The sequence below is a fragment of the Leuciscus leuciscus genome (genome assembly GCF_965113295.1).
Source record: "Leuciscus leuciscus genome assembly, chromosome: 12".
Lineage (NCBI taxonomy): Eukaryota > Metazoa > Chordata > Actinopteri > Cypriniformes > Leuciscidae > Leuciscus > Leuciscus leuciscus.
Window position 1 is genome coordinate 2,388,355 of NC_138736.1, and position 24,522 is coordinate 2,412,876.

The following is a 24,522-nucleotide window of genomic DNA, read 5'->3' on the forward strand; positions in this document are numbered from 1 at the left end:
TACAGTATATTCTCCATTCACTGGCTGTCAGTGGACAAGAGTCTGGAGGCTGTCGAGATGCCAAAGTAAACCTCAAATTCCACAAATTACAGCTGGAAGATGAAATTACTGGTTTACTTTCCTGAGACTTGGATAATCACCTTGTTCTTAATGTAGAAAAATTTAAAACACTATGTTGGTTTACAGATATTGTTCTCCATCTCCCTTCCACTAAAGCACAGGCATTTCATTACAGCAACACGATTCAATCAGTTTTCTGCAGTTTCTTCCATTCGGACACACAAACCTAAACGAACCTCGTGTTTGACATTTATTCTTGCACATTTCCCATTTATAACCTGAATTGGGTTATGATGTGCTCAGTTACAGCGGTTGACATGATAATGCAAATATTCTGAGTTCTGTAATGATGAATCTTCAGTCTCTGCGTTCACTTTAAGCTTCTGTCTCATCCTGAGATGTCAAACTCTTTCATTAAAGAATGTGTGCAGCTCTCCAGTTGTTCTGATTCAGGGTTTTGTACTTTTTGCAAATCTAATTAAAAAAATTAATAAGAAGTGGAGTTCATAGAGTTATTCGACTGTCTTTCAAACATGTTAGGAATGTTAACAATGAAGAAAGTCTATGCCACAATTTTCAGAACATTTCAAAAAATGTATAGTAAGCTATGAAGTATGCAACAAGTTCACAGTTACACAAGTTTAATTAAATACAAATACAATAAATGTGTGGTTAAGTACTAACCACACACACACTCTCTCTCTCTCTCTCTCTCTCTCTCTCACACACACACACGCACACACACACACACACACACACACACACACACACACACACTCACTCATACTCTCTCTCTTATCACACACACACACACACACACACACACACACACACACACACACACACACACACACACACACACACACACACACATTCTCTTATCACACACACACACACTTTCTCTCTCTCTCACACACACACACACACACACACACACACACACTCACTTTCTTCTCTCTCTCTCTCTCTCTCTCTCTCTCTCTCTCTCTCTCTCTCTCTCTCTCACACACACACACGCACACGGTCTGTAACGTTTGATGCATTTTAAATACTGTATGTTATTATACGCCTATAAATAAATGCAAACAAACAAACAAACAAACGTGTCCATGCTGTCTTAATAAAGTGAGATGAAACCGGTCTAACAGCGTGCTTGGAGATCCAGTAAGTTAAAGGTGTAACTCTAGTAACTCCACTAAGTCCACTACTACATCAACTCCACTTCCCATGATCCCCTGAGAGCAGATCTCACTTCTCCAGCCCGCTCGGATTCACAGAGGGTTTTACTTGGCAAGTGTTAATAAGCGAGACGCGTTGGCAGAATCACAGACAAGCAGCAGCTTTACCTTCCCATGATGCCCGAACTCATGCACTAGCAGCATGGCTGTTCAAGGTAAGCCTTTAAACATTCATTTATGCTGAAATGTTTGTGTATTGAAATGAACGCCACAAGTACACACACACACAAACACAGCAGGTTTGGGATTATGATTGGCTGCCGATCAGCCGCAGATCTTTGCCCTGCTCTTACACTGGAAAGCTATGACATAGAGATGGGCTCGCGGGGCCGCGCGTGTGTGTGAGAGCAGTCTATGCATGTAGTGTAAAGATTGGCGATCTGCATCATTCAGTCTGCGCGCTCATCCTCTCTGATTCACAGAAGAAGACCACTGAGAGGAGCAGAACACAACACGGCATGTGCGTGCTCACAATCCACCGTTTTAATGAGTAAAAGCTGTGTTTTGTGCGACTCTTTGACTCTGCTGATTCGGATGCGATGCGCGCTTCATTGAGGAGCGGATTTGCGCGAGCGCGTTATTATTATTAATCAGATTTCATAAGGCGCTTCTGTTAGACAGGTGTTTGTGTTGTTTCGACCACCTGCTCTGGTGACATGATGTTAGGGCAATCTCCACACCTCATCGGAGGAATCCTCTGGATTCAGAACCCAATGCGAGGTAGGTTTATTCCTAAAGACATCTAATGATGCTTGTATCGAATGACGTCTTATCGATCGTATTGGCAGATCAGTTGAACTAGGAATAATCTAAAGAATTAACATCTCTGCAATCACACGTGATCTAGTGATTTCTGCTTATTAAATTCGGTCTGTGGAATGACGGGCTATAAAGTGAGTTTTTGTATGAGCTCATGCCTAAAGCCATCGGATATCTCCACTGTTCTCACACTGGAAAATAATATTCCTTATATGTTTACCTTTTGTGACAACATGCCCCATAGCCCGTGCTGTCACTGTACAATTTACAGTATGGGTTATTATGTAACAATGGATCCTATCCTTTAACTGCTTAGGATTTTCAGCAGAATGTAAACAATTATGAAAGCTTTTTGGATACGCTTCACTTTACATATATAATGATTTGGAATCTACTCGATAAATTGAACTTTTGAAGAAAAAAACACATTTTATCCAGTAGGAACTTGTTTGATCTGATTTGGCCTGCTTCCAAATAGGCTACAGTATGACTGCAATTCCATTAGCATTTCTTAGATTAGTTGAGTCGCCATGCTTGTATAAATAACATTTTGCTTTTGATAGTAATGAAAATGTTTAATTGTTAAAACCCTGATTCATCCTATACATGCATCTCGAGAATATATGTGATTAAAGCATTCACTTGACTCAAGTTTAATGAAGATGGGGTAAATGCATCTGAACCTTTTAGACAGAAAACATCCCAAAACATTGTTTTGGTGGTTCCATCTTTAATTGAGGAGTCGTACTGTACTAGATACTGTCACTTGTTGGGCCAAAAGCCAAAATTACATTTCTAAACCTTTTGTTGTCAGCATACTGAAGAAGTCCTGTCTCAGCATATACGGTCAGGAGAATAGAGAACCTGAGAATTTCTGCTTTACAAACAAAACATTAATGGATCTTTATGGAGAGTACATGTACACTCTTCCACTGAAAAACGGCCACTGCCTAAATATCTGTGGCAAAACTGTGAGTGATCATACATATTAAACGCTTTCTGGAAGGATCTTGCTGTATCATCTCAGGGGTGTACTTGTTATAGATGCTTTGGCTCCTCAAAACTCTTCTGATTCTTCTTCATGATTGGTCATCTGGGACGTGACATACAGCATAAGCTGAAAGCCCGGGTGAAGACGGCAGTGTGACTGGAGGGCTGTTTAGTTAATGAATGATTCCTCAGTGGACGCTGTTCTGCTTTTAGAAGTGACGTTTACACTTTATAAGACAGCAAAACACTAGATTCCTGCATTTGTGATGTGCACTAAAGTGCCCCTATTATGCTTTTTTGGATATTACCGCTAATGTAGTGTGTATTATACTGTAGCTGTTTGTGAATGTAAAAGATCAAAGTGCAGATAAATGGAGTTAATGTCTCCTAAAAGAAAGAAATGATTCTGAACTGAAACGAGTTGTCAGTAATTCAGTCTCAATTCCTGCTGAACCTATGTAGGTTTGTAACTAATTTGCATAATGCCAGTCTATGCTCTTGATTGGCTGAACAGCGTCTCTTAGCTCCGCCCTCAAACACTGTAGTGTATCTGAGACTGGGAGAGTTTGGTTCGTGTTGTTCGTGTCGAGAAGACGCTGTTTTCTGCTGACAAAGCAAATCCACTTTGATGAGATTGATACGGTGAAACCCACGCCATCGTTACTGTTCGTATCACTGTGTGTCAAGAGTGGAGATTCAGATATGATAATGAGCGTTTGATTTCTGACCAATCAGAGCAGATTGGGCCATCTGACCAATCAGAGCAGAGCAGCTCTCAGAGAGGCGGAGCTTAGAGAGACTGAATCTTCGAATGAACCGTTTCAGACACTGAGAGAAAAGGGATGATGCTGCACTTAATATTATGAGAAAATCAGTGTTTTTTGATCTTGGATGTATGTAAATCTTTTGTAGGAGATTCCAAAACAAAATTAGAAACCTTTAAAATGGCATAATAGAGGCACTTTAAGCAGCAGAAATATGCATGTTATGTTGAAATGTTCGGCGAGTCTCAAATGAGGAGAAATGCTTGAGAAATCCCATTGGTGTGTAAGGAATATGTGTTGGAATGGCCTGGTGACGGATCGCTCACAGTCACATGAGACGCTCAAAGACATTTGCATTCTCAAGCCGCTGAACCGACTCGAGATCAAAACGCTGAGAGACTGAGACTGACTCTCACACACTCCAGGCGGACTCAGAGTCTGATGTGCTGAAACACACTGCTGATATGTGTACGCAGCGCTGGAGAACATGTCGACAGATAGTAGTGTGTGCCAGACTACAGCTTCTGAAGAGAGCAAGCTTGATCGGAATAATTGAGAGGGTGTTAAGGACTATTTTCTTATATAGGGCAGTTGAGTTGGCTTTATGAATTTTTTATTAGATGTTAAACATGTTCTTTGTTCAGACCTACTGTACTTGCCGTCTTAAGAGGGTTATTCTTTATTTAAGGCAAATCAGTCTAATCCTGACCTTTATTCACACTAGTTTGGGATCAATATGTTTAAATAAATAATAATATGATGCATTAAATTGATAAAAAAATTATAGTTAAGACTTTTACATTGTTACAAAACATATTTGAAATAAATGTTCTTTTGAACATTCATCAAGTGATCCTAAAAATAAAAGGTTTATAAGTGAGAGAAACTTTTCTCAAGATATGAATAGTTTCCTGGTAGATGTTTATTTTATGATGTCACAAAAAATCAACATGTTTAGTGAATGGGAAATTGGGATATTAAAATCGGTTGATTTGGAAATACTTTGTTCTGAAGGCTGAAGACCTTTATGGAAACAGATTAATATTGTGTCATGCATCAGTTTAAGAGGTTTAACGCGACACTATTGATAGGTGAAAGTTTCTGTAATTGTGCTTTTTCCTGGTTTTTAAACTTTATTTTAATATGTTTTGTAACATTATTTGCTGATAAGAGTTTCCTCAGCTGCATCTCTCAAATATCATTCTTTTGTATATATTCAAATCAGCCAAGTCTGATGTTAAAGTCATGAAAACAGAAGTTGTGCTCATCTTTTCTTCCCTTTTGTGACATCAATCCGAGTGAAACGTTTCTTAAACGTGAACAAATGTGGGCGGAATTCTGTGGGGAATTAATTGGATGGTCGTGGTTTGCTATTGGCTGATCTCATGTGATTGACAGGTTGCCCCGCCCTCATCATCAGAGAGGAGATGAGGGGAAGTTATTCTGATTCAAGATTACCAGGAACATGAATTTAATACGATGTGCACGGATAAATCATTTAGAATAAACACTGCAATATTGCATAAAAAATAAGAAATTTCAGTTTTGTTTTTAAGGTGACTTTAATGGTGTGAAATGATTCTTGTGGAGATTCTAAATATGCACTCATCGGTCAGTCATTGACTTTGATTTCAGCATGCATGTAGTTCAAGCATTCCTCAGTGAGTTTTCTAAGTCGACAAACCTGAGCAATATAAAATATGAGTTCAGCGTTTCTCATAGCATTCCTTAGTTGAAGTGCTAATTTGAAATCACTTGCTTATCTTGGAACATTATGTACATTTCTTCTTAGGAACAAAGTCTTGCGCCACTCCTGTTCAACCTGTATATGCTCCCAATGAGCCAAATAATGAGAAATAACCAAATTGCTTACCACAGCTATGCAGACGACACACAGCTCTACTTAGCCCTATCGCCCAACGATTACAGCCCCATTGACTCCCTGTGCCAATGCATTGATGAAGTCAACAGTTGGATGTGTCAAAACTTTCTTCAATTAAACAAAGACAAAACTGAAGTTATTGCGTTTGGAAACGCAGTTTCTCAAGTTCAAAACGCAAAGTTCTCAAGGTGAACGCATACCTTCACTCTAGGGGTCAAACAACTAAACATCAAGTCAGGAATCTTGGTGTGACACTAGAGTCAGACCTTAGTTTCAGTAGTCATGTCAAAGCAATAACTAAATCAGCATACTATCATCTGAAAAATATTGCAAGAATTAGATGCTTTGTTTCCAGACAAGACTTAGAGAAACTTGTGCATGCTTTCATCACCAGCAGGGTGGATTATTGTAATGGACTCCTCACTGGCCTTCCCAAAAAGACCATAAGACAGTTGCAGCTCATACAGAACGCTGCCGCCAGGATTCTGAGCAGAACCAGAAAATATGAACATATCACACCAGTCCTCAGGTCTTTACACTGGCTCCCAGTTAGATTTAGGATTGATTTTAAAGTATTATTACTGGTATATAAATCATTCAATGGCCTAGGACCTCAATACATTGCAGATATGCTCACTGAATATAAACCCAACAGATCACTCAGATCATTAGGATCATATCAGCTAGAAATACCAAGGGTTCATTCTAAACATGGTGAGTCTGCTTTTAGCTATTATGCCAGCCACAGCTGGAACCAGCTTCCAGAAGAGATCAGATGTGCTCCTACAGTGGTCACATTCAAATCCAGACTCAAAACACTTCTGTTTAGCTGTGCATTTACTGAATGAGCACTGTGCCGCTGTTCGTCCGACTGTTTGTACTGTACTGTATTTTACTCTATTTTTCTAAACTGTTTTAATTATTCTTATTTCTTTTAATTATTTTAATTTCTCCTATGTCAGCAGGGCATTTAGCCCGAAACTGTAAATGCCCACTCAGAAGGTGATAATGTGAAAGTGACGTGTATTAATGTGGGTTTGAAAGTAGAACAGTATTTAAATGACGATATTAAAGTTTTCGTCTGAGAAAGAATGTGAACGCAGTGCTAAAGAAAGTGAAAAGAACGTGTGAGTAAATGAGGGAGAAAAGAAAGTTAAAGGAAAGTTGATAGATGGAAGTCGTAAGAAGATTGAAGGTTAAAAGAAGGTTGAAAGATTTAAGTCTTAAGGGAATCCTTTGAAGGAAAGATCTATAATAATATTCTTTTTTTATTTTTTTAAAAGTACTGTATTTTATTATTTTTCTAAACTGTTTTAATTATTCTTATTTCTTTTCATTATTTGAATTTCTTCTATGTAAAGCACTTTGAATTGCCATTGTGTATGAAATGTGCTATATAAATAAACTTGCCTTGCCTTGCCTTGCCTTAGGAATACACCATGTATACTCTTAAAATAAAGCTTCTTTATAGGGATAGTTCACTTTGAAATGAATTTTTGGTATGTTTTAGCTTACGAACAGTATTTATATCGTTTTTACCACTTATACACAGCCATGTCCGAGTGATCTGATCTGACGTGTACGCAGACTGGTGCATAGATATATACACTAGATGTCGCCTTAAAGACATTCGTTCCAATGAACTGCCGTAGACAAGGCGACATCTAGTGTATATATAAATACTGTTCGTTTTCTCACACAAATCGCTCGTTTCGTGTCTTAGGCCATCAATGTGTACTTACGATGGGGAATTGTTTAATTTGGACGACGGGGAATTGTTTTAATTTGGACTCTGTGCTTGTGTTTTGAGACCGTGACCATAGACCTGCATTATATGACTGACAGACAAGAACGGTTTGACCTAAAAATATCAAAATTGAAACTACTGCGGAAAAAAAGACACCTACATCTTGGATGCCCTTGAGGTAAGCTAAAACATACCAAAAATTAATTTCAAAGTGAACTATCCCTTTAATGGCATTGATGTTTCCTTGATAAACCTTTAACATCCATGGATCTTTCCATTGCACACAAGTTTCTTAATCGTGGAAAAAAGCTTCTTTAGATTTTTAAAACCTTCTTCACATTAAGATAAAAAATGGTTCTTTTTAGGATCTGGGGCCTCATTTATAAAACTTTGCGTAGGATTTGCGTCAGAAGTGGCGTACGGATGAAACATAGGATGTGCGTACGCACAGAAATATTCGGATTTATAAAACCGTGCGCACGCACATCCAACGCAGTTTTCCCTTAATAAATCACAATCAATTCTAAATGTAGCGCAGCTTTTGCGGCTTCATGTCACGCCCATAGTTGCCCATAAATAGTCCGTGAAACGCCCACAAGTTAATATTCATCGATTGCGAAATCATGGCAAACACAGCGAGGAAAACCAAGAAACGTAACTTCACTCAATGTGAAGTAGAAATTATCGTTGGCGAGGTGGAAAAGAGGAGTAAAATGTTGTTTGGAGGGCACAGTGTGGCACTTGAGTGGCAAAAGGTTGCAGACGCCGTTAATGCTGCAGCCTCACAACCTCGGACCGTGGCCGAAATAAAAAAGACATGGTCGGACATCAAAGTCGATGCAAAAAAGCGTCTAGCGCTCCATCGCCAGAGTGCGTCTGCCACGGGTGGGGGAAAGGGGACACCGGAGCTGACCCCTCTTGATGAGAGACTGCCTGCAATTATTGGGGAATCCCTATTAAGCCAATATTATTGCAGAACATATTTCACTTTTCTTTTTGCAAATATGTGTTCATTTGTTTTATTTTGTTTGTTTTACACTGCAGATCGATCAGACGGGTGTTCGTGTAGGCTGTTCATTGTAAGACTTGCTTTGTGAAGTCTTCATGTTATTTAAGAGAGACAGTATTGCCATTTCTTTTACACAACGGTCTACAGTTTCACACACTTTCACGTGTTTCTTCCTTCTGCCGACGGTGTCGCCATTTCTCATTTCACCCGTTTTTGTGCGTACGCCTGGGTCAGAGTTTGTGTGAAGTACCGCACATTTTCCCGTCAAGTTTGCTTTTTATAAATACCAATTATTGCGTAGAGAGCGGCGTACGCCTTCTTTTGTGCGTACGCAACGTTTATAAATGAGGTCCCTGATCACTGAAAGGTTCTTTGGAGAACCCAGATTTGTTCTTTAATGGCATCGCTGTGAACCCCCCGCCCCCCCCCCCCCCCCCCCCTTATTTTAAGGGCATCGATCTCAATCAATCTTCAGAGAAACCTCACATAAACTCAGACTTTCATTCCAAGTCTGAGCTGATAATGCCGTCTCATCGATTTGGATTGTTCTGCATGTCTATTTATTCACTCCTCTGCTATTTTTACTTTAGAGAGTTAGCTGATGCCAAAGGGAAGGGATAAAGATAGTCTGTCTAATTTAAGCTCTGATTAATATTCATCTGAATCGAGGCTAGAGGAGCTGGCTGCCATTGTCATCTTCACAGCAATGAAGCATGTTAAGTTTATTTTTTGCTGATTATTTTGCTGTAATTGAAGCACTTTGGCATTATCAGTGAGTTGTTACCAAGTAAAGGATGGATTGATCTGATACTGAGCTTTGCTATCAGACTAAGATGCTGGACTGGCTGGCAGTGAAAGTCAGCAAGTGTCAGTTTATGGTGCAAGTCAGTTTATTTTGAACATATTTAGTTTTATGCGAGGATAAGCTTCTTATATGCATGATAAGCAGTGTTATTCTGACTGTTGAGGTCAATAATAACTCATCCGCTGTCATTACCTGTCACTAACCTTCAGATTGCAATCATTGGATGCCTTGAATGAATCACTCACACTGAACTGAAATATACTTTTCAGAGCATTGGTTTGTGTGGCTATAGGGAATGCATGATATATCGGCCACCATTATCGGACGATATATGTTCTTTTTTAATGTTATCGGCCCAATAAGAAAATTTGCCAGATATATTAAAGCCGATAAATAATGTATTATTTCCTTCAGCTGAGAAACTTCAGATGTGCACTGTTCAACATGATGGTTTTGAATGACTTGAAATATGATTGGAATCACTTCAAAAAAGGAAAATACAGTTCAGTGCAACATGTGCAGCGCACGTATGTCATATAAACTACATAAAATAATAATGAGAACATCATAATTGTGTGTTCGGGACATGGCTTTTAATGGTGAGACTTTTGTTTTTGTAATCAGGCTCTCAAAAATTATATAAAAATTTGGATTTAGATTTATCGGCCAATATATCGGTTATCGGCTTTCAAATATAAAGAATAATCGGTTATCGGTATCGGCCAGAATATTAATATCAGTGCATCCTCAGCTATGACATTAGTTAACAAGCTCAAATCAGTTCAGTGTTGATTCAGTTCAGTTCAATAACTGGGTCAATGTTGCAAACTTCATCCAAAAAAACCAAAAAACCAAAAAAGTATTCAGCTATAAAGAAGACAACAACTTAATTATTCAGTTCTCATCCGATAGTGTCTCTGCCGTCAAATCAGTTTATCGCTTTAAAGCTGCTTTGAAACAATCTCTGCTGTAGAAATAACGCTGACTTGATTTGACTGTATTGCTGAACTTGATGTATTGTATGCTAATTTGTCCATTGGTAGGAAATAGCGAGTGTCGGGTGTCACTTTCCTTGGTTACGTTTGCTGAGGCTACATATCAAATTTGTGTTGGAACAAGCAGCTGAAAGTTAGGAGGTCATCACTGATCATAGCTTAGACTCGTTTCAATGGCATTAAGAACAAAAGAATGAGAACAAAATAAGATGACAGGTTCTCCTTTGTGGATCTTGAGAGAGTTTTATAAGCCGAAAGTTCACCGTCTCAGTGGACACACGCCTTGTTTCCCTAAAATAGGATTTTGAAATGCTTTCAAAACTCTTGCTCCTGATTAAATATTTATATCTGTCTCAGTACTTTGTGTCCATATTAGCTTGCAATGTTTGCTATTTATAATCCCTCTAAAGACCTCGACTGTTTCAGATGTGCAGCGAGCATCTCGCCTCTGTTTTGTCTGCTAAGCAAGTTATTGGGAGGCCAACGTTGAGGATATTTTTAGAGTAAAGTTGTGTCTATTTAAAATGGGTCACTACCTTTCTTTTAACTTGCTAAATAAGTAATATATTTTGAGTACATCTTTGTAGTTTTTGAATGGTGGAATTGTAGAGAAACAAAGACCTAGACTCATTAAAGAGATCTATTATATGCTTGATGTTGTTTTTGGGCTCTATGAAAATCTTTTCCTGCTTGAATGTTGATTATTCTCCTCATATTCTCCATTGTTGCGGCTCCTCTCTTCCCAGTCTGTCAGTAACGCTCTGTTTACTTCCTGTCTCTATGAAGCCCCTCCTTCTGAAAAGCACACTGTGCTCTGATTGGTCGGCTGGAGCAGTGTGTTGTGATTGGTCGAGCGCTTCGAGTGTGTTTGGGAAATGCCCCGCCCCTTACCATAACCGCCAGTTTAACACACTACTAACTAACTCAACCAGGCCCCGCCCCTTTATTCTGCGCATGAATTATTTAAATGAGGAATATTGTGACGTGTTCGTTCCCGGAAGAAACTCAAGACTACAATGGAGGCGTTTCAGGAGTTCAGAAACACTGACACTGATATAGAGAAGAACTGGAGCTTTTTCATCCTCAGACATGAAAGTTAAACATGGGAAAAAAAGCATTATTGGTCCTCTTTAATACTTGGGAAATGTTATTCAGTCTTAACTTCTGATAAGATGTCATGCCGAATCACTTTAGATGAGGAAATCTCACACTTGAACCCGGCTGACCAGTGGTACCCTGAGATCCAGATTGGGTTTGGAGATGTAATGAATCGAGGAGACCCACACAGGCCAGGATCTAATATCTGTATCCAATTCCTGAATTAAGGTGACCTACTTTATAGAGCAGGGAAAATCCCTTTATCTCGGATGATGGCTTGAAATTGGGAAAGGGGGCCAAGATTGGAAGCTTTCTCTTGGCTCACATATGGGACAATTAGCTCTTTCTTTCCCTCTGTCTTCTCAGAGCTCAATTAGAGCTTTAGTGAGTGTGTAACGAGGAGTCCGAAGTGTGTCAGCTTCAGTGTTTCTGAGCTAGTGCTATTGAACTTCCCTCTCAAGCTTCACGTTTCTGCACAGGTCTGCTTACTCTGACTTGACTACTGAAATTTGATCAGATCTGTCACTTTACTCATACACATAACACTCAGAGACCCAAGCTTGATATGAATGTTTTCTCTCCCACAAATATTTTTGTGAGGAATCTTGGATTTAAAAATGCTGGAATGAGTTTTCCAGGTTGGACAATTTCATGGTTATTGTTAAATATATGATTAAATATGGTTAGACTTTCTTCTCAGCAAGCTATAAGAGGCTAAAATGTGGACATGTAGGAGTTTTCTGACACCCTAAACTTTCATGACCCTGGGATGTTTGTACACCTCATGATGCATCTGAGATTATTATGTAATAAGGACCAATTATGCATTTAAAAAAAAAAAATGTTCATGTTCATCTTTCTCTAATGTGTAATGTTTCTGTTTGAGGATGAAAAAGCTCCAGTTCTTCTCTATATCAGTGTCAGTGTTCCTGAACTCCTGAAACGCCTCCATTGCAGTCTTGAGTTTCTTCCGGGAACGAACACGTCACAATATTCCTCATTATAATAATTAATACGCAGAATAAAGGGGCGGGGCCTGGTTGAGTTAGTTAGTAGTGTGTTAAACTGGCGGTTATGGTAAGGGGCGGGACATTTCCCAAACACACTCGAAGCGCTCGACCAATCACAACACACTGATCCAGCCGACCAATCAGAGCACAGTGTGCTTTTCAGAAGGAGGGGCTTCATAGAGACATGAACTAAACAGAGCGTTACTGACAGACTGGGAAGAGAGGAGCCGCAACGATGGAGAATATGAGGAGAATAATCAACATTCAAGCAGGAAAACCTGTTCTAGTAGACTTTGAAAAGGGCATAAATGGCTTCTTTAAAGGCCTGCAATGACGTTTTCCCAGTTTGTTTATCTCATAGCATCTTGTTTAGCTCATCAGACTACGTTGGTAATCATTTGAAATGTTTATCTGTGAGATTACTGTGACTCTTTTGAGACCATAATGTATACACTATAATACAAGTTTACTTGGAAGATGCTAAATATGATTCAAACAGCAATAGTGCTTTATTTCCCCGCCAAACCTGTTGCTGTGATACATTTGAAAGTTTGTGTTGGTATATATGTACATAACACATATTTAGTAAAACAATATGTATTGAATTGCTTCATGCATGTTGCAGTTTTCTACAGTGGGTTACTGGGGGTTAAAGTAAATTAAAAAGTAAGTTTACTTTTATTGAGAACAGTACCGTTCAAGATTTATTTTTGAAGTAAATTAATACATTTATTCTGTAAGGAAAAATGTAAATGATATAAAATGACAGTAAATACATTTTATATTTCATAAATAAATGCTGTTCTTTTGAACTTTATAATAATAAAAAAATTCTAAAAAACATCAGTTTTAACAAAAATATGATAATCTGATAATCATAAATGTTTCTTGATCATCAAATCATATTATAATGATTTGTGAAGGATCATGTGACACTGAAGACTGGAGTAATGATGCTGAAAATTCAGCTTTGATCACAGGAATAAATTACACTTTACTATATATTCACATAGAAAACAGCTGTTTTAAATAGTAATTATATTTTACAATATTACAAATCAACAGTCTGGATGAGCAGAAGCGACGTCTTTCAAAAACATGAACAAATCTGACCAACCCCGAACTGACCAAAACCGTGCACATTTTGTTTTAAAGTGAAACAATAAAAATGACGACATCTCAAGTGATTTGTAAATGAGTTTAATAGTAATTAAATGACATGGTAAATGTTATGAAGCTGTGGATTTGATTCCTCTCAGTGTAGTGTCTCTGCTCACGGTCGTTGGTTTCTCCTGTAATATTACAGTATATTACTGCTTCCAGCCTCCATCAACACTGAAGTGAACTGCCCTCACAGCTTCATATCTCCACCCGAATAATGACGTCCATGTGTGTTCTGAATCAGCTGATTCTCAACCATCTCCACTCCTGTTTCTGGGTCACACACTGAGCGCACAAACAAACCAATCCACTTTAAATGGCCTGCCATCCATCCTTACTGGTGAAGAACACGAGAGGACAACAGCAGCGCAGTCGAGATGTTCAGACTCTATTGAGTGAAATCGATCATCTTTTCCGGCCTTTCGCATTATAGGAAAAGTTTCACTGTGTAAATCAGCTCAGCTTTCCACACTTTCGTTTTCTTGTGAAAAATCCCTAATGCTTTTTCATACAATGACAGATCATAAAGGCATTTTTTTTTAAACCATATGATAACATTAAAATTAACTAAATGAAATGTAGGAATGTTTTTTCCATTCAACCATAGCTCTTCAGTTCGATGGGTTCGATTTCCAATGTCAGCTGATCTGAGGTGCTCACCAAGACTGCATTTATTTGATTAAAAATACAGTGAAAATAGGAAAATTCTGAAATATTATTACAATTTAAAGTAGCTCTGTTCTATGTGAATATATAGGAAAGTGTAATTTATTCCTGTGATCAAAGCTGAATTTTCAGCATCATTACTCCAGTCTTCAGTGTCACATGATCCTTCACAAATCATTCTGAAACATTTGATTATTATCAGTGTTGAAAACTGTTGTGCTGATTCATAGTTTTGTGGAAACTGTGCACTTAAAAAAAAATATATTTTTCGAAATTGCAAATACATTTGACAAGAAAATGATATTTTAGTCTTTCTACTATTTATGCAATTTTCTTTTTTTTCTCTTTTTTTCCCTTTTTTTCTCTTTTTTTCCCCTTTTTTTTTTTTTTTTTTTACAGTTAAAATTTAAGTTTCAAGTTAAGTTTTTTTTTAGTGCAATACATTTTTTCAGGATTATCTGATGAATAGAATGTTCAAAAGAACAGCATTCATTTGAAAACATTGTAACATTTAACTTACTGTCACTTTTGATCAATAATAATAATAATAATAATAATAAAAATACAAATATTTACATTATTAATTATATTATAATAATAATTTATTATTATTATTATTATATATATATATTTTTTTTTTACAGAAATAATTATATCATTCAAACTTCTCCTTTCATTTTATATGAACAAAATAATAATATAAGAGTGAGTAAATAATGACAGCATTTTTATTTTGGGGGTGAACTGGCCCTTTAAATGAGGGGGAGGAAAGCAGGGCTGGATTGAACAGTGAAGCGTCTCTTTCTCAGACTCAGTCTCTCGCTCCCTCCTTCCCTCAGTGCGCATGTCGTTCAGGAGAGGAGAAGAACGTCCTGATCTATATTTAGAGGAAAGGCAGAAAAAGCCTTCCAGCCCCGGCACGTCTACACACACCCCTCCAAACACACAAACCAAGGGCAATGCTCTGTCTCTGAGATCAATTAAACGTATCATTAATATATCGTGACCATTAGAGACCCTGGTTTTAACTGAGTGTGGCCTGAGAAAGATGTAGAGCGAGGAAGAGGAATCTGAGAGCAGGAAGCTTTGCGTGCTTTGCATGCTAATCTGCTTTTTGTTTCAAGGCTGCTGTGTTCTGGAATATTCCCAGCGTTCCCAGTTCAGTAAACAAGAGCAGAGCGGTTTGTTCCGTCGTTCTCTCAGTCATGGTGTTCGTCAGATGTCGTCATGGCTTAGATTGGTTTGATGAACGTTACGCAACGACACCGGCTGTGTTTGCATCCAGAGCTTGTTGAGCTCATCACAATTAGTACTAGTCATCCAAAAATGAACATTTCAATCATTTATTGTTCCAAACCATGGCTTTTTTTTCTTCTGAAAGAGATTTCGCAGATTGTCTGAGCTGCTCTAGATGGAAAAAAAGCACCATAAATCATCTAAAGTATGAATTATGAATATATTAACTGTCTTGTTATAAGACTATTAGATATATTTTTGTCTGAATCCATATTATAGCTTTGTATCTGCGAATCCGTGTCATTTTAGTTTTGGTTACACTTTATTTTACAGTGTCCTCCTTTTTACATGTAGTTACTGTAGTAATAACTATACATTTTGCATAATTACATGCAACAACTAACCCTATAAAGTACATGTGTAGTTAATTATTACACAGTACTTAAATGCATACGCATGGACACCTTAAAATAAAGTGTAACTCAGTTTTTAATAATATTGTTGAACTCATTTAAATTTTTTCTGTTTCAGTTAAAGTTTTAGTAATTTGTGCATTTTTATTTTTAAAAAAAAATATTTTTATTTTATTTTATTTTATTTTTTTATGTTTATTATATATTTTTTGCTATTTCAGTTTTAGTTATTTTAGTACATCGTTAATCTAAATGAAAATGAGAAATGTTGGAAACTACACTAAAAAAAATAATGTGGATTCTGGTTGCATTATGTTTTGAGTTCATTGAAATAAAAAATTTGAATGAATACAAAGAAATAAATTGGTTTAATCAACAGAAACTCAAAATATTATATCATCTAAACAACATTAGTTAATCTAAGTTGACAAAAGTGATAAATCTTCATAATAAAATCATGAAACTTTTACAGTGTAGCTGAAATTAAATAAGCTTATAATTTATATATTTATTTATTTATTTTTTCAGTTAATATTTGTTTTATTTAAAGCAACAAATTGATGATTTTAGTTTTTTAGATTCATTTAAATACAATAACCCTATAGACTGGAATTAATTTTTTTCATCATTTGCTTGTATTGCACGTAAAAGAGCAGCTTGGACATTCTGCTAAACTTCTCCTTTTGTGTTTCACAGAAGAAAGAGTCAGACACGTTTGAAAAAGACACGACGGTGAATAGATATTCTATAATTCTGCCCCCTGTGGTTGTTAAATGTTCTGTTGTAAACTGCGTGTTTATTGTTTGCAAACAGATGGGATGGAAATGGTTGAATTATTAAATGAAACAGTTGGTTTACAGTATATGATGCTTCAGTGGTGATGTTCTAGTCTCTCAGTGTTTAATCTCGTATAGAGATCCGCGTTTCGTCATTAACAGTGTCTCCACGCTGTGAGGAAGCGCTGGGTCTTCATCTTTGAGTAATTTCTGGCAGAACGAGCTTCGTCTGGCTCTCGTCTGCTCGGCCTGGACTCAGAGAACATGACAGATGCGTTTGTTCAAGTGTTTTACGCTTTAATGTTCGTCTCAACGACAGCCAGAAGATCTTCACATGTGCTGCTTTCAACACTGAATATTAATACATTATTATTAATGTAATTATACATAATCACAAAAATGATTGTCTGTATGCATTAACCAACTGCTTTGGTTCTCTCTGAGAATGATTAAATCCTTGGTTATGATTTTATTGTATGTGTCCATCATCTTTATGGTTCATGATTCATTAATATCAGACAGGATTATAGAAACGCTGTGGTGTCTGTCATAATTCTGTCATCTCATGCCATCTAGAGGACGATGTGAAACATGTTTATGAACAAGCCTGGCATATGGAATAATAATCAGAAACACAATCACAGATTATTGAACCCAATATCATTGTGAAACTATTATATATATATATTTATTAATATTTTGAATTAGTTTTTGTTTGTATATTTTCTGTTTAATTTACTAAAGTTTTAGTAAATTTGCTTTGTTTTTGTTATTTTTTTAACTGAAATAAAATAAGTTAAAGTTTTGCATATATTTTATTTTTTCAGTTATCATTTATTTTATTTCAAGCAATAACAACAACATTTTTTTTTTGGTTTGTTTTGGTTTTATGTCAGTTAACCTGATTGAAACTTTAGACAAAATATATTTTTTTAAAGTTCCCCATTTTTCTGCTGAGTATCATATTCCACAGAGAGAAAAATACACGTTAATATTATTAAGGCCAAAACTGAGCAATATTATGTAATAAATGGTGCAGATGATGATGAACGAAGAGTAAGATAAAATTTTTATGCTTTTAATGTAAATCAATGAGATCTTTATTACAGACTACTGACATAAAATGCATATAAATATCAATATCTGCCAATAATGTCTTATAGTAACATGATATTTAAATGCTTAGTTTTATGATCAAATCTGTGTAGTTTTAAAACAGAATGCAATGCAATACAATGATGATTGAAAGATGAACAAATAAATCTTCCTCAAAAGAACGATGATCATATTTGATATGCATGATTTTTCTTAAAAAAAATGATGTCTGGATAATCAAGTAAACCTGCTTCAGTCCAGCTGAAATATTACTAACAATATCAACGTTATTCTTGGCTTTACTTGATAAACTCAGTGCAGATTTTACATCAGAAAGACTGGAGCTGAAGGAGGACGATTGTGCAATTACACTAAAAGACTTTTACTTGATAAAAGAGTGTAAAAGATGGATCAGAGACAGAAGGACTGGAGGAGAGTGTGTGTGAAACAGGTTTATCAGATCATCTTCATCATTTAGATGCCTTATGAACAAGTTGTACTGTGTAAAACCTTCATCAGTGAGTCGTTTCACAAATTCCTGTCAATCATGCTGTTGTTAATTCATGTCTTGTGTCTGGAAAGACTCAGTAACCGCTCTCACACACACACACACACACACACACACACACACACACACACACACACACACACACACACACACACACACACACACACACACACACACACACACACACACACACACACACACACACACAGCTCCACCTGGTGGTCGTGTCCGCTCACTAACACTCTTGTGTTTGCTGATGTCCACAGCTGTCCACTGCAATCTGACCCAGAATGGGATTGACCATCAGGTGTGCTCAGAGGAAGTGACATCACACCGGGAGGAAGTGTGTGTTGATCATGGACTGGATGAGGACAGTCTGGGTTTTCTGGACCAGAGTCCTGGTTTCCAGCGCCGATCTCCACCTCAGCGCTCCGTCTCCGAATCCGAGCTGTCCCGGGTGAGAATATCCCTATAAACTCACCGCTTCATCATGATTCTGATTCTGATTTATTTGATCAACAATACAGTAAAAATTGTGTAATATTATTCCAATGTAAATCATCATTTTCTATGTGAATATATAGTAAAGTGTAATTTATATCCTGTGATCAAAGCTGAATTTCCAGCATCATTACTCCAGTCTTCAGTGTCACATGATCCTTCACAAATCACTCTAATATGATGTTTGATCAAGAAACATTTATGATTATTATCAGTGTTGAAAACAGTTTAATATTTTTGTGGAAACCGTGATTTATTTTTCAGGATTCTTTGATGAATAGAAAGTTTAAAAGAACAGCATTTATTTTAAACAGAATCTTTTGTATCATTATAAATGTCTTTACTGTCACTTCTGATCAACTAAATGCATCTTTGCTGAATAAAATAAATGTACAAATTTTAAGAAAATTCTTTAAAAAAAACAAAAACAAACAGACATTTGAGTAGTAGTGTATAGTGGAGGATGCCACTCATGTATGTGATTTAAACAGAATGGATACGTCCCATAATGCATCATTTCACAATATTGTTGTAGCATGAGTGAATTAACATGTTAATGTCAGACTTGTGGATCGCTTCTTCTTTATTATCATATATTTAGTACTGACCATAAATTAGGTGTCATTCGAAACACTCAATTTATCCTGTAAAACGGCTGAAATCAGACATCTGTGTTACTATGGAAACGCCACTTTAAAGTTTAAAGACTTTAGCAGCTCAATATCTGTAATTCAGCTTGAACTTGGTTAGATGTATGGCTTTGATTTTTCTGGAAATTTCAGAGGCCAAATTATTTTGTGAAATATATATTTTGTATAAAATAACATGTTTAGTTTCATTTACACTTTTTTTTTATTTTAAAGCCACTTTCACTTCTGCAATACTCTGCCGAGCGTCTTTGAAAAGATCAACCTCGGGTTCATTCATTATTATTCTTCATTATACATTCATTATTCATTCGCCATTTAAGTTCAGATCTGATCAAACTTGGAGAGAGAGTGAACCGGTTTGAAAAGAAAGCTTGATGTTTCAATCTTAATTAAATGAAATGAGTTCCTCTACCAGAACACAGTAGTTTTAGTAACAAGCTCTTCATTTGCTTCATCTCTGACCAAGATTAACCAGTATCTTCTTCAAATTCTTGCTAATTCTGCTTATTATGTACTTGAATGAATATTTGAAAAGGGGTTTTTTATTCTCTCTGGGAAGAAAAGCCGGATTGTGTTTGTTTGAGACTCAGTAAGTTGTGATTTCGCAGTCCGGACAGGAATCACGTCTAGAGCGTCTGATGTCATATATTGTTATTATATCGTCATGCATCTGTGATATGATCTGGAGCAATGCATTATTGGCTGAATCTCATGAAGAAATGCCCAGGTCATATTTCACACTTTAAATCAAGGGGAAGAAATTATATTTTGCTTAGAAAATAGATAGACTATTAAAAAAAAAAAAAAAAATCAGTATTGAAAAGCATCCTGTCTGGACACAATGATTTTTTTATTTTTTTATTTATTTTATTTTCTTTTTTTTTTTTTCTTTTTTTTTTATTATAATTTTTTTTTTTTACATTCTTTTTAAATGGCTTTGTTTTCTTTAGTAATATTTATATTTATATTTTGCTTAAAGAAAAAAATATATAGGACTATTACGATATTTTTTTTTTTCAATATTGAAAATCATCCTGTGTGGACACAAAGATTTTTATTTTATTTTATTTTACTTGTTTTATTATTATTATTTTTTTCATATATATATATATATATATATATATATATATATATATATATATATTTATTTTTATTTATTTTTATTTTTGTGAATGGCTTTCCTTTCTTTAGCAATATTTGTCTTTTGTAAATTATTTTTAGTGGTGATTGGTAATATTTTTCTTTGCAGTTTTTATTATCTGCATTTAATAAGTGATGCAGACTTAAACCTTCAGATAAGAGAAACTGAATTAAAACATTTCTAATATGAACAAAAGCTGACATATTTTTTCCACTCTGTTACCAGGATTATTATTATTCAAAACAATGTACAAACACAACCGTTGGTTTTAAAATATTAATTGAAAATAATAATGTTAATTGAAATAAAGCTGAAATAAAATACAAAAATTATAGTAGAAAAATTTAAACTAAACAAAAATTAGAAATGTTGCCTAAATTAAACCTACATAGTTATATGTAGGTCCTGTAGGTATTTTGGGGATATTTAATTTAATTTTATCAATCAATAAATTCCTCTTGAAACAAACTTTGTTGTATTATTTTAATTTAATACTGTGAAGCTGCTTTGATACAATCTGTATTGTGAAAAGCGCTATACAAATAAACTTGACTTGACTTGACTTATATTTAAAAACATGTTTTTGTAATTGTATGTGCTTTTGTCATTTTTAAAGAGAACTAAATAAAATAAAAAAACAAAAAATAAAGCTTATTCAAAATATGAATAAAGCTATAAAACTGCTCTGTGCATTAATCTGACTGGCATCATGTTTCTTGTTCAGTTTTTACCACTAGATGTCACTGTAATGCAGAGTGTGCGTGAGTCACTCATCTGTCCATCTGTCGGATTAAACTCAATGTTACATTTATTTTGCATCAAATATGCAATGCATTTAAAAAACAGACAAATTAATCAAATCGTCATTCCATCAAACTGTAAAATAGTGGAAATGCATTTAGTCATTTTCATTGAAGCCATATATTTTTCTCCTCCATCTTTACGAATTAATATTGCTTATGTCGATCAGCCCTTCAGATCATTTGCCTCTAATATGAATTCTGTTGTCGTAGATGATCATTCTAGTGTTATGATGCATTCATATCTTCAAGTCATCATGCTTTGTTGCTATAGTAACATGAGAATTCTTGAATTTTCTAATTATACCAAGGACGGAATGACTATGTGACTGTGTGTGTGTGTGTGTGTGTGTGTGTGTGTGTGTGTGTGTGTGAGAGAGAGAGAGTGTGAGTGTGAGTGTGTGCGAGTGTGTGAGAGAGTGAGTGTGAGTGTGTGTGAGAGAGTAAGTGTGTGTGTGTGTGTGTGTGTGTGTGTGTGTGTGTGTGTGTGTGTGTGTGTGTGTGTGTGTGTGTGTGTGAGAGTGAGTGTGTGTGTTTGTGTGTGTGTGTGTGTGTGTGTGTGTGAGAGTGAGTGAGTGTGTGTGTTTGTGTGTGTGTTTGTGTGTGAGTGAGTGTGTGTGTGCGTGAGTGTGTGTGTGTTTGTGTGTGTTTGTGCGTGAGTGAGTGAGTGTGTGCGTGAGTGTGTGTGTGAGAGTGAGTGTGTGTGTTTGTGTGTGTGTGTGTGTGTGTGTGTGTGAGAGTGAGTGAGTGTGTGTGTTTGTGTGTGTGTTTGTGTGTGAGTGAGTGTGTGTGTGCGTGAGTGTGTGTGTGTTTGTGTGTGTTTGTGCGTGAGTGAGTGAGTGTGTGCGTGAGTGTGTGCGTGAGTGTGTGCGAGAGTGTGTGCGAGAGTGTGTGCGAGAGTGTGTGCGAGAGTGTGAGTGAGTGAGTGAGTGAGTGAGTGAGTGAGTGAGTGAGTGAGTGAGTGAGTGAGTGAGTGAGTGAGTGTGAGTGCGTGCGTGAGTGCGTGCGAGAGTGTTTGCGTGTGTGTGTGTGCGAGAGTGCGTGCGAGAGTGCGTGCGTGAGTGCGTGCGAGAGTGTTTGCGTGTGTATGTGTTTGCGTGTGTGTGCGTGTGCCCGTGTGTGAGTGAGTGTGTTTGCGTGTGAGTGTACTTGTACAACTATCTTTGTGAGGACCAGTTTGAGTTTTAGACCGTTGGAGTGAGGACAGAGAGAGTAAAGTGGGGACATTTTGGCCGGTCCTCACTTTCTGAGAGCCTTTAAAGGCCTGTTTGAGGGTCAATACTACCTTTTAGGGATAAGGTTATAATGAGGTTAAGGGTCGGTTTAGGGTCAGGGGTCGGGTTAGGCACTTAGTTGTGATGGGTAAGGTTAGGGTAAGCGGCTAGAGATTGCATTGTGTCAGTGAATGTCCTCATAAAGATAGATGTACAAGAATGTGAGTGTGCGTGTGCCGCGAGTGTGTGCGTGAGTGAGTGAGTGTGTGTGTGTGTGTGTGTGTGTTATAATTCCCTCCCCTCAACATCTCATCTGTGTTTAACTGGCTCCTCTATAAAGCACTGGTTCCTGTCGGATCTTTGGCGACTCCGTTCTCTCGACTCCCGGAACTCTTCGGTGTCTCGACTCTCTCTGAGTCCGGCGTTTAACGTTCTCTCGACTCCTGGAACTCTTCTGCGTCTCGACTCTCTCTGAGTCCACCGTTTAACGTTCTCTCGACTCCTGGAACTCTTCTGCGTCTCGACTCTCTCTGAGTCCACCGTTTAACGTTCTCTCGACTCCTGGAACTCTTCGGCGTCTCGACTCTCTCTGAGTCCGCCGTTTAACGTTCTCTCGACTCCTGGAACTCTTCGGCGTCTCGACTCTCTCTGAGTCCGCCGTTTAACGTTCTCTTGACTCCTGGAACTCTTCTGCGTCTCGACTCTCTCTGAGTCCGGCGTTTAACGTTCTCTCGACTCCTGGAACTCTTCGGCGTCTCGACTCTCTCTGAGTCCGCCGTTTAACGTTCTCTCGACTCCTGGAACTCTTCAGCGTCTCGACTCTCTCTGAGTCCGGCGTTTAACGTTCTCTCGACTCCTGGAACTCTTCTGCGTCTCGACTCTCTCTGAGTCCGGCGTTTAACCCTCTCTCGACTCCTGGAACTCTTCAGCGTCTCGACTCTCTCTGAGTCCGGCGTTTAACGTTCTCTCGACTCCTGGAACTCTTCTGCGTCTCGACTCTCTCTGAGTCCGGCGTTTAACCCTCTCTCGACTCCTGGAACTCTTCTGCGTCTCGACTCTCTCTGAGTCCGCCGTTTAACGTTCTCTCGACTCCTGGAACTCTTCGGCGTCTCGACTCTCTCTGAGTCCGGCGTTTAACGTTCTCTCGACTCCTGGAACTCTTCGGCGTCTCGACTCTCTCTGAGTCCGCCGTTTAACGTTCTCTCGACTCCTGGAACTCTTCGGCGTCTCGACTCTCTCTGAGTCCGGCGTTTAACCCTCTCTCGACTCCTGGAACTCTTCTGCGTCTCGACTCTCACTGAGTCCGGCGTTTAACGAGTCTCGCTGTCCGGCGTTTAACGTTCTCTCGACTCCCAGAACTCTTCAGGGTCTCGACTCTCTCTGAGTCCGGCGTTTAACGTTCTCTCGACTCCCGGAACTCTTCGGCGTCTCGACTCTCTCTGAGTCCGGCGTTTAACGAGTCTCGCTGTCCGGCGTTTAACGTTCTCTCGACTCCCGGAACTCTTCAGGGTCTCGACTCTCTCTGAGTCCGGCGTTTAACGTTCTCTCGACTCCTGGAACTCTTCGGGGTCTCGACTCTCTCTGAGTCCGGCGTTTAACGTTCTCTCGACTCCTGGAACTCTTCGGGGTCTCGACTCTCTCTGAGTCCGGCGTTTAACGAGTCTCGCTGAGTCCGGCGTTTAACGTTCTCTCGACTCCTGGAACTCTTCAGCGTCTCGACTCTCTCTGAGTCCGGCGTTTAACGCTCTCTCGACTCGTGGAACTCTTCAGGGTCTCGACTCTCTCTGAGTCCGGCGTTTAACGTTCTCTCGACTCCTGGAACTCTTCAGCGTCTCGACTCTCTCTGAGTCCGGCGTTTAACGCTCTCTCGACTCGTGGAACTCTTCAGGGTCTCGACTCTCTCTGAGTCCGGCGTTTAACGTTATCTAGACTCCCGGAACTCTTCGGCGTCTCGACTCTCTCTGAGTCCAGCGTTTAAACCTCATCAATCCTGCAGTGTGTCTC

At 37.9% G+C, this 24,522-nt stretch overlaps 1 protein-coding gene across 2 annotated transcripts in view; it reads left to right on the forward strand.

Annotated features, from left to right (window-relative positions):
- The first annotated feature begins 1,260 nt into the window (after positions 1-1,260).
- The window catches only part of samd12 (sterile alpha motif domain containing 12), a 116,423-nt gene continuing 93,161 nt past the window's right edge, over positions 1,261-24,522 (forward strand). The window contains exons 1-2 of one of the 2 annotated variants that reach the window (XM_082186010.1): positions 1,261-1,453; positions 18,479-18,669. In XM_082186010.1, the coding sequence (XP_082042136.1) occupies positions 1,441-1,453; positions 18,479-18,669 (204 nt within the window). In that variant the 5' untranslated portion in view covers positions 1,261-1,440. Of the gene's footprint in view, positions 1,454-1,584; positions 2,019-18,478; positions 18,670-24,522 lie in introns of those variants that run through there. The other variant, XM_082186009.1, reaches the window with a different exon arrangement.